Source organism: Verticillium alfalfae, genomic scaffold (genome assembly GCF_000150825.1).
Source record: "Verticillium alfalfae VaMs.102 supercont1.13 genomic scaffold, whole genome shotgun sequence".
NCBI classification, from domain to species: Eukaryota; Fungi; Ascomycota; class Sordariomycetes; order Glomerellales; family Plectosphaerellaceae; genus Verticillium; species Verticillium alfalfae.
In genome coordinates, this window is record NW_003315026.1 from 355,685 (window position 1) to 366,039 (window position 10,355).

General features: G+C 56.6%; 5 protein-coding genes across 5 annotated transcripts in view; 1 reads left to right on the forward strand and 4 right to left on the reverse strand.

Annotated features, from left to right (window-relative positions):
* VDBG_08732 (conserved hypothetical protein) lies at window positions 1-2,108 on the reverse strand (the record flags this gene model as incomplete). The annotated part of the gene is made up of 5 exons (XM_003000890.1): window positions 1-80; window positions 164-1,025; window positions 1,162-1,460; window positions 1,609-1,834; window positions 2,037-2,108. 5 exons carry the CDS (start codon window positions 2,106-2,108, stop codon window positions 1-3), a joined length of 1,539 nt encoding a protein of 512 aa, XP_003000936.1.
* Window positions 2,109-3,262: 1,154 nt separating this feature from the next.
* VDBG_08733 (eukaryotic translation initiation factor 6) lies at window positions 3,263-4,133 on the reverse strand (the record flags this gene model as incomplete). The annotated part of the gene is made up of 3 exons (XM_003000891.1): window positions 3,263-3,725; window positions 3,835-3,993; window positions 4,099-4,133. 3 exons carry the CDS (start codon window positions 4,131-4,133, stop codon window positions 3,263-3,265), a joined length of 657 nt encoding a protein of 218 aa, XP_003000937.1.
* A 561-nt stretch (window positions 4,134-4,694) lies between these two features.
* Window positions 4,695-5,549, reverse strand: VDBG_08734 (conserved hypothetical protein; the record flags this gene model as incomplete). The annotated part of the gene is made up of 2 exons (XM_003000892.1): window positions 4,695-5,245; window positions 5,311-5,549. One exon carries the CDS (start codon window positions 5,112-5,114, stop codon window positions 4,704-4,706), a length of 411 nt encoding a protein of 136 aa, XP_003000938.1.
* A 1,179-nt stretch (window positions 5,550-6,728) lies between these two features.
* Window positions 6,729-8,196, reverse strand: VDBG_08735 (conserved hypothetical protein; the record flags this gene model as incomplete). The annotated part of the gene is made up of 2 exons (XM_003000893.1): window positions 6,729-6,776; window positions 6,880-8,196. The coding sequence occupies 2 exons, from the start codon at window positions 8,194-8,196 to the stop codon at window positions 6,729-6,731; spliced, it is 1,365 nt and encodes a 454-aa protein (XP_003000939.1).
* A 1,319-nt stretch (window positions 8,197-9,515) lies between these two features.
* Window positions 9,516-10,355, forward strand: part of VDBG_08736 (chloride channel protein) — a gene marked incomplete at both ends in the record, with an annotated part of 2,849 nt that continues 2,009 nt past the window's right edge. The window contains 2 exons of the mRNA XM_003000894.1: window positions 9,516-9,723; window positions 9,980-10,185. Coding sequence (XP_003000940.1) covers window positions 9,516-9,723; window positions 9,980-10,185 — 414 coding nt within the window. The remainder of the gene's footprint in view (window positions 9,724-9,979; window positions 10,186-10,355) is intronic.

The following is a 10,355-nucleotide window of genomic DNA, read 5'->3' on the forward strand; positions in this document are numbered from 1 at the left end:
CTAGGCCGCTGCGGTTCGCGGCCTTCTCGCGCTCGAGGGCGGCCCATGAGTGCCTGCATTTCCTTCTCGCGCTCGGCGGCCTGGAGCGCCATGTTCTCGAGCTGAAGCTTGAGGTGCTTGGTTCGCGTGTCCGCCTCCTCGACCTCCTCGGCTTGGGTGTCACGCTCGACTTCCATTTCCCGCAACGCGGCGCTCTGCGATTCGTATGCATGTTGGAACTTGGTCAGGAGCGCAACGGCCGTCATCTCGAGGTTCTTAAAGGAAGCGGGTGAAAAGGCGTCGCGAGACCCAGCAGGCGAGGCGGAAGGAGGGAAAAGGGCGTCGTGAATGTTCATGTTCAGGAGCTCGTCGTCATGCTTCGCTTTCCGCGTTGGCGAGGTGGCAGACTTGGTCAGGGCGGAGAGTGACGAGGAGATGAAGGCGAAGCGGGAGGTGTTTGGTGAAGCGTTGGTGTTTAGCGGCGTCATGTTGTTTCTGAGTGACTTGGAAGGTGTTGAGGATGGATTGTCCATCTCGCTGGGAGAAGCGGGCCCTGGTAGCCAGGAGCTCAGGAGAGAGCGAGCGCCTGACTCGGGGGACCTGCCGGCCCTGGTGTCTCCGGTGAAGGGCATGTCGATTGATCTTGGTCTCGGCGTCCTCTCGTTCGTCGGGGAGGAGATGCCAGGTGCTGAAGGGTAGACGGCAGCAGGACGAAGTTCTGTACTGGACTGATGGCGTTGATGGCGAAAGTGTTGCTGGAGAGAGGAAGGGGTGGCATGAGGGGGACCCAGAGACAGAGGTCGCGAGGTAGGCTGTCTGCTGCTGTTCAGGGTAGCGGGCGCGGGGATCGCGGTTGATGGGACGGTGGGATGGGCCCCTTGCCGATCTTGGGCCAGGGGACGACCGGTCGGCGCGGCGTTCGCATCCGCGGTTTGGTAGAGATGGTGGCTTGCACGCATTCCATTTGGAGGAGAGTCCAGGGGTCTTCCAGACCCCCTCGGGCCATCAGCCGCGGGGACGGAAACGGATGGGCTTAGCATGACGTGCTAATGTTTCGCGTGTAGTGGGAGGTCCTCTGGGTGCTCCAACGCTAGCGATTTTCGCGGTTCGCAGCCTGGCTCTGGTATGTTGAGGAGCGCGAGCGCGCTGGTGCTACTGTACCGATGCGGCAAGTCCACCTACGGACAAGGCAGGAATGTGACCGACGGCTGGACGGTATAGCGCCGGGATGGAGGTAAAGTTGCAGGCTTTTCCCTCTAGTTTGCGCCTCGGGGATCCAAAAGCTGTGAGGCGAAGACCGTCCTGGACCTTGCGGGTCTCGGTTGGCGGCAAGGCGAGGCCGAACTTTTCAGGAGACCAGTATCGGCCGGTGAATGTTAACCCAGCAGCTGGGAAGGCGAACAAAGGACGCGGCGGACCGAAGGTGGGAGTAGCTCGGGTCGGCGTCGCGGGAGACCGATCCAGGCTGTCTTTCCCTTGACCTGACTGTCGGATAATGCAGAACAAAGAGCAGACGCGGGAAAGGTGGGGTGGGAGGAAGACGGATTGAAGGGCTAAACTATTGACGGTGAAGGGATGCCTGGAATGCAGCACGGTGGACGGATGGCTCGTGGCAATGTCAAGACACACCAGGAAGGAAAGAAGTTGCGGATGGCCGAGATGAATAAAGACCAGGAGTCAGGGCAGGTTCATGCAGGATCCATGCCGGCCCAATGACGAAGGGGACGAAATAACATGGTTGGGCGATGTGCAGGGCCTCCTGGGCGTCTTGCTGCTGCTGTCTGCGGAGGAGGTCTTGGTTCATCGGCTGTGGCTGGCAGTGGATGGGATTCGTGGATGCGACGCCAGGGCGGGCCTGGAACCACATTGTGTGTTGTCACTTGTCGGTGGGGAGACCAGCGAGAGTTCAGCGCTCAGTGGTCTGCTGGGCTGAACCTTGACAGGCCAGTGGTACCTGGCAAGCATGCGTCAGAAGAATTGGTCCACCAAAAGGCCCTACAGAGGTGCATGTACCTACCTACACCCTGCCAAGCCTGCCACCTTACCTGTAGGCTTACTATGTGACGGCGAGGCATCGGTCGACGCTGATCTACTTCCAAACGGGGGGTGCTCCTCATTTGGTGGGCCATTTTGTTTTCCATCCACCACCTGCTGGGTATTCATCCTCTCATCCTCAGTAAGGTTACCTGGGAGTGAGTGTGCCTGGGAACGTCTCTGGTGGCTGGGGATGCACGTGCACGCGCACGCAGACGTCAGATGGGCAGACGGCAGCTGTGCACCAATGCCGAACCGTTGGAATGTTTACCTCGCTTCTGAGCAGGGATCTAGCATGATCCGAGCTCCCAGATGGGCCCTGAGATCTCGCCGTTCACGCCGTTCACAGACAGCGTTGGAGAAAGAGCTGGCTGTGTGGCAAGACATGGGGGAATGCCATGAGCAGCCATGGATGGTGGGCTCTACGTAACGGGTGTCACGATGAAACCGTCCTCCTACTGGATGTTCCAGATGAAGCCAACATGCTGTGCAACGTCTTCGTCATTCTCCCAAGTCCAAGTCCTACGCACCACCACCCTCCAGCGTCGATTTGCGCCGCAGAGGGGGGGGGGCTATTTCGTCTTGTCACAATATGGCTTTGCCAAGTTGAGTGTACGTGTGTTATGTGATGTGCAAGGCCCTGAAAACGTAATCACCTACTCGGCCTGTTGTCAGTGCTTCATCACACAGCCATAGTTCATTTAGGTCACGTGATGTGAATCTTTCTGCTGGTTCAACATGGGCGTCTTTGTCTGCTGCTAGTGCCATGGTCGAGGTGGCCAATTATCTCAGCAGTTTTACCTACACCAGAACTCATCGTGCCTACCTTACCTTACCTAGTAAGATCATGATCTCGCAGTGGCCATGTCTTATCATTTCCTCTAAGCTGTTGCATCCTGACTCCTCACGTTTAGGCGTAGACATTGCAAACCGTCATGTACACACAAGAACGCGCCCGACAAATAGCTTGACGATGCTCTCTCATTGGGCCGGCCTCGATACCTGTGCGCACCCCGCTATGCGCACCTCGAACCTTCCGTATAACGGAAGATGAATGACTTCCTCCATCTTCATCATGACCTGTTCATCCACGAGGCCACCCAACACCGTGAACCAGCGGCGACAGCAACAACGTGAACTCCCTCCCGCCCGTCATCCCCGCGATCAGTAGAACGACTCGACCATGGTATCCTTCATGCCCGTGTTGATGTTGCTCGGTCCCAGACCCTCGCCCAGCCTGAACACGCTCTCAATGACGCTGAGCTCCGTCGCCGTCGTGTCGAGACCCGTCACCGCCATCCAGTCGTTGACCACCATGCCGGCGCCGACGACGTTGCTTCCGCGGTTCACACTGCCCGCGACGAGTGGCACCTGGAGCAGGCTGCTGAGCTCGTCCTGGTCCTGTATCGACGTCTTGGGGGTGCACGAGGCCGCCCTGGTTCGAGAGCGACATGTACGAGCCGACGAGCACATTGTCGGCGATGGTCTGTCGGAAGACCTCGACGCCGAGCACGTCGGCGATGATCTCCTCCGTCTCGCGCTCAATGTCTGGGTGCACGAGGGCGATGTGGTCGTTGGTCACGATGACGTTGCCGAGGGCTGACAGGCGCTCTTCTATCCGCTGTATCCGGATCGCGTCCGGGAGGCTGTTGCGCAGGTGCTGCAGTTCTTGGTCGGTCGTGTTGGTAGGCACGAGGAGGCCCTTGCGGTTTCTGAAAGGCAGGGGCGAAGAAAACGTGTCAGCAACGAGAGGTCATGGACAGAGGGCAAGGGACCGCATGTGAGCGGGAGAGAGAGAGGGAGGGGGGGGTGCACACGTACCCCGCGGTCATGCGCCCGATGATCCTCGAGCCGGCAATGGTTGTGCGACAGATGGGAATGACGTCTTGCAGTTCCGCCTCGAAAACGCTGTAAAAGTTCTCGCTGGCGCCGATGGCCGTGAGGGCGTAGGAATTTGTGAGCGTCGCGAAGACACCAACTCTGCGCACACGGTGAGGTCAGCGCAACATTCTGGGTGAGGCGAGATGCATCTCTCTCGCTCTCGCATGGCGGGGTCGGCGGGGTCGAGGGGTCGTCTCGGCATACTCGTTGGAGTTCTCAAACTGGGCTCGCACCGCCATGTTTGCTGCGTTTGGTCGGGGAAAAACTTGGGAATCGGGAATGATGGGTAGAGGGTCTCGAAAAAGCTGTGCTCGGCACAAGAAGAGAGCAGCAGCGGGTCGTCGTTGGTGAGGTATCACGAGTTTGAGGTGCAAAGAGATGGGTTTTTTCTGCGGGCAGAGCTCGCAAGTTAAGGGCCAGAGGGCCAGAGGGCCCAATTGAGGGGGGCGACCGAGTGGGGCTGCCACTGGTTGCGGGAGGCAATCCCTGTAGCACCAAGGCGCCTCCTCCCCCTCTGCACTGCTGCTGCTGACAACTCGAGTTGAGGCCTCGTACCCCGCCGCTGCCGCCTTGTCTGGCTGACCTGGGCCGCCGATGACTCAACATGCACATTCAATTGCCACTGGTGACTCGTCTGGGCCATCTCGTGCTACTGTGGATTTGCACGCAGTGTTCACTCACGGCATTATTTCACTTGACAACGGTTCAGGGCAGAATTCAGCCCTGCGCCCGTCGCCGCATCGAGTCATCCTGAGCAGTTGCACCATGTTTGCTCATAATGATTTAGTTTCAACCCGAGGCTCTCTCTCTTACCGCCTTCCTGTTTCCCTGCCCTGCGCGGCCAGAAACTCATCCAGCTCCACATGAAGTCTTAGGCCCTTGGACTGCATCGTGTTGAAGACTGATCCCAGCTCAAACTCATCCATCACGTTGGCCAGCGTAGTGAACGCCTCCATGGCCAGGTCTTTGGACCACGGGCACTGCCCAAGGCCACGGAAGAAGTTTTCTTTTGCCTTGGCTCGGAGTTCCTTCCGCGAGTGGCTAAACTGAACATAGCTCCGCCATAACTCGCTGTTGGCTCGACACGCTGGGCTTTTAAGCGCCTGTTCAAAGGCGGCACGGGTCGAGTGCGAGTTGCCTCTTTGCAGCTCATATTTGATGGCAAAGATCCGGCTGCTGACACAATCGTTCTGATTTGCGAGGGCAGTGCTGCGAAGCATGTCCCCGACGGGGTCGTCAATGCCAAAGCTTGAAGATGCCCACGCAAAAAGGCTCAGGGAACATTGTGTTCCTAGGGAAGATACCTAGGCATTTGGCAAGCTGCTCTCGCAGATAGGCGCTTCGAAACGGACTAGGCAACACAGTCAGTAATTTACCGCAAAGATGTTGGTCCCCAAGTGAACTGCTCGCACATACCCTTGCCTAGCATGGAAATAGAGCAACCTTGCCGCTGACTGCAGTAAAACCTCGTGTGCTGCTTGGCCTGCAAAGCCACACTTACTGAGGCCCTCGCTCACCGACCATACTCTATCCATTGCTGTCGAAATGTTGCCCTGCGTCAGAGACGCTGATTCAGACCCCCCTCCAACTGTCAGATACTCGCATAGGATCAGTGCACCTGCGTTCAGAGCTGTGGATTCGGCTTCAGAAGCTGGTGTGTTGTAGCTCAGGTTGCCGCGTAGGGTTTGTTGCGTGATGAGTAACTGATGGGGCGTTACCATCGCCTCAGGGTCTGGCATGGCCGAATCATCTGCCAATGCACACAGACAAAGTATGGCACTTGTTTGATGGCCAGCCTCCAACTCCATCCAGCTCCAGGTTGTCCAGAAAATCAGTTGGCTTTCAGAGTCGGTAGAAGGTGCCTGCAGAGAGTAAGCATAACCATTTTGGACCGGTACTTCGAGCGACGTAACTTACCTTAGCTAGAACAGCAGAGGAGACAAGGACTTGTCTTGCGACATCCAGGTTCCCATTCCTCTCCTCTGCAAGAGCATATGCCAGGTATAATCGAAGGTTGCGTGGGAATTGTTTCAGTAGCGGCCGGGCTCGTTTCTTGACATTGTCTGGGTCGTTAATCCAGTCCAGGGCCAAAGAGTATTGCGCCAACGACTCAGCAACTGCGGTATTGACCACCTGCCGCACCGCATTTGCAGTCCAAGAAAGCGGCACAGGGCCCCCTAGGTTTTTGTTGCGGGTTGGCCAACCTGCAAAGTACTTAAACCAACTTTGACTTGCGAAGACACAGTCGAAGGATACCCTCAGCTGATGCGCGTCATAATCAAAGATCGGAAGGCGTTTTGCATCGTCCTCGTCGGGGTTATGCTGAGCAGGCTTTCGCAGCAGCTCGGTTCTCAAGTCGTAGAGGCTGCCGACCACGTGAGGATCATTCATTGCTGCCTTTGTCCACCCATTTGATCCGTCGGCAGGAGGCAGATGACAGAACAAGAGGAAAGCATCCACCAATTGCTTTCTCAGAGTCTTTATCAATGCTCCAGGCACGCAAAAGATGAGGTTTTCCAGGTCCGAGAAGATGACGACGCGATATGGATCGTCCTCGACACCTTCATCCATGGATCGGGCAGGCAGCCTGGCTTGCTGGCCTTGTACGTGCTCGGTGGCTCCCCATGCCTGGTACACGTTGCGCGACTTGCTTCTGTGAATGGGGTGTGTCACGGGGTCAGGGGCATCTAGTAGTCCGTCTTGTTGCACATAATGAGCCCATCCCTGAGCGCTGTCCTCGCCAATTCGGGTGACCTCGCTTTCCCAAAAGTCCTTGAATTGATCCATAATCTCTGTCGATGACGCGCCAGAGAGTGTAGAGGGTCGATTGAGATTCAACTCCAAGACGGCCTGCCACGCAGCCACAGCGAGTTCGCGGTACCCTGTATCATATATGAACCTTGTCATGCGCAGAAAAACATAAATGACTTGCTCCTGAAGCGCTTGAACGTCTGTACCCTGACTTGCTCCTGGAAATGGACTTACAGGATACTTCTGTAAGCCAGGGAGTGATAGCAGACGTTCTTGATAGGCATCCTTCAGCTCATGGAATTGAAATGCCGTCATGTTCGTCAACATGGAGTCGATTCTCTCTTTCCAAAGCACGAAGCTGGTCGGGTGTCGCTGCACAACGTCTAGTAGTCGCCGATGGAGCTTAGAGGCTGGCCAAGTTTTGGCTCCTTCCAGCATCATGCCGAGTAAGAGTTGCTCTTCATGGTCTGCAGATTGGGCTTGAAGAGCGCTCTCGTACATGGAAAGCTTAATCTCGGCAAAGCTGCGCACCTCGGCCTCAGTAGCTTCACCGCCAGAGTCTTGGAATCTATGCAAGAGCACATCCTGGTGGGAAATGAGGGCCAACCATGCTTCAATGTCGTTTGGATGTTCTTTGACGCGACGTGAGAGCTCGATGGACTTCCTTCTAGCTGGGTCATCGTCGTCAAACCTCGATTCGCCGGCGTCAGACGAGTCGTATTCCAGCTCACTGTCTGAATACTGATGTGCTTTGGCTTTGCCTTCGATAGACCTGTAAACCATGGCTTCGTCCTCTGATGCCGATGCGTCATGATCGTGGCGTCGGTTCTTCGCTTGGCTGAGTGGGACGAATTCCTCTTCGCCTGACGAGGCCGTGCCGTCTTTCCGTACCCGAATTCGCCTTGGCTTCGTGTAACGAACCTTAGCGAAAAGGTGCCTATCTTTCAAAGCCGAGGCTCCTTGACCCGGCCGTCGAATGCTGAATTCTTCGTCCATGGCATCGGTGTGAATCGACAGGTAGCCATCGGAGCCCAGCAGCCGCCCACGCCCATTGCGACGGTACTGGGGAATTTTTGAACGGTCATTTCTGCGATACCTCGAGATCAGAGGGTCTCCCCGCTGATCTATAATGAACTGGGCATCTCCTGCCGAGGCGGCGTCGGGTTGCGGCACTGGCTGTGCTCTCACCAGTGCAAGCTTGTCTTGAGCTGGCGACCTTGAGCGATGACGATGCCGTCTCTCAGAGGCACGACCCGATTGATGCTTATCCGAACGATGTTCTAGACTACGCTCATATCTATCTCGGCGGGATTCTGAAGGCTGCGCGGATGAGTTTTCAGAGCGATGGTCGTGGCGGTGCCGGGACGAGCGATCGCGATCCTCAAGTCGATCATGTCGACTGTGTCGATGAGATGTCCTGTCCTTGTGGCGCTTCGATGTCTTGTCAGACGTGCTCTCGTTCGACTGTGTGGTGATGTCCAACACCGGCGCTGGTGGTTTGAAGGAGGAGAATTTGGGCACCGTCAGGCCCTTCCCATCGGACTCGGTCATTGAAACACCAGCATGCCAGGTGGCATTCGTCCCAACATGTGTAGATCCCGGCAATGGGATACCGACAACCGGCAACAGCGTGATTAAGAACTTGGCTGGTCCAGGTGCCGGATGAGATGAAGTCGCTGGCAAATCACGGTCAACGCGTCTCAGCACTGACGGCTCGGAGAGTTTCGCTAGGGTTCATCTCTCATAAGTTTTAGTGCACAAGTGCCCTGTAACGGCCCGTCAAACAGCTGTGGGCGGGCCAGGTCGATCGCCGGAGTGGACGGGGAACGTGGGGGGTAGTTCCCCACAGGACGCTTTTGACGCTACAGTGACGTTTAATCGCCCGTGCGAAAGCTCCAAGCTTCGGCCTGAGGCCGGCGGTGCAGATGCGATCTTGAAGGCTCGCCAAGCTGAGAATGAGTCCCGGCTTTTTTCCGCTATACGAATTCCGTATCAGAGAAGGGTGCAAGTGCGTCGTCTAATTTGATGGCTTTCACAGATACGAAGAATGCAAGGCAACCAAGACCAAGGCATCTTAGGTACCTAGTCAGGCGCATCGGTGCACGTGAGGGTTACCTACCTGCCTTATTTCGATAACGCTAGGGAGGTTGATGGGTCTGCGGATGGGTGGCTTGGCGGCACAGGCGCCACGCGGGGCGATGATACAATTTCCCTGCTGCCCTTCCCTTGACCTCCAAATAAGGTACCCTCGAGCCGAGCGTGCTCCATGTCCGTGCCGAGCCTTGGGCAGGACGTGTGACCCCGAAGCTCGCCAAAGCGGTGCGCACGAGATCGTCAACAGCCTATTCCTCATTTTCGCTATCCATCCGTCTTTCTCCTACGGCCTACCTTCATACCCCCCCGCTCACGCTCCAAGCTACTCCGAAACATCTCTACCGTTGGGTCGGTGAACCAAGGGAGCCTCTCCGACCTCAAACGCCTTGTGTGCCCTTGCTCCTGGTCTGTCAGGTTGCATACCTCTTCCTATCAGCCAGCAGGCTTGTCCACCCAGAGCATGCTGCGCATTTTGACGACACGCTCTGAGACACCTCGGTCACAAGCCCCATTCGAACCACCTTCAACATTACTCCCCACCTACACCACCTGCCATCGGTGACGAAATTCCTGTGGTCCGGTGCGTACACCTCCCACATACCCTAGAAATAAGCACGACTGACCCTCAGCCAGCAGTGTCAGGTTTAAGATCCGTCGTGTACGGCAGCAAACAGCCCTGACTATAACAGTCAGCCGTTGACCTCCATCCCTATCTGCGAAGCACCACGCCCACTGCGGATTGCCACCGCCAACTGGCCGAACAAGTAACACCCATCATGGCAGACAGGCAGAAGCACCTCTCTGCACCCGTGTCGCCAGCACACAGCCGACGCCCGTCCCGTCTCGATCTTAGCAGCAGCAACGAGCACCCAGACGAACGATCACCCTTGTTGCAACGGTCGCGATCCCACATTCGCATACACAACAGCCATGATACATCAAACCTCAAGACTCCTGGGCTCTCGAGGAGAAACAGTGGACATGGTACGGACATCTATGCCCCGGGGCACCTCATGCAGCTTCCACCCCCTACTAACCTCAGAATTCTGTCTCTTTCTAGGAAGCATTAGGAGCTCCCGCCACCTCAGCTCACACCCATCCTCGTGGAGCGCTCGCTTGATCAACGCGATTCACGACCGACCGGATCCCATGCTGGAGTCAAAAGGCTCCCTGTTCTCCGACGAGCGAGTATGGTACGATCAATTTACATCGACGGATTGGGTGCACGACAATATTGCAGATGCTCACCGTCTCAAGGCATTACGCAGCCGTAAAGACTTTCGTGGCCGCGTTCATGCCTTCTTCGACGCGTCCCAGGGCTGGCTCCTCAGCTTTGTGTGTGGAGTCATCATCGCCCTCATCGCCTATACCATCACAGTTTGCGAAACTACCTTGTTCGACTGGAAAGATGGGTATTGCACCAGAGCTTGGTACAACAATGAAAAGGTCCGCCATCCGCATCCTCTCAACCTGGTCATGTGGAAGAAGCAAGACAACACACACACACGGTGGACACAAGCTGACTGGATACTAGAAATGCTGCCCTACAGGTACCTGTGACGACTGGCGCCTGTGGCCCGAAGTCCTCGAATCAAATCGCGGTCGGGGGCGTGACC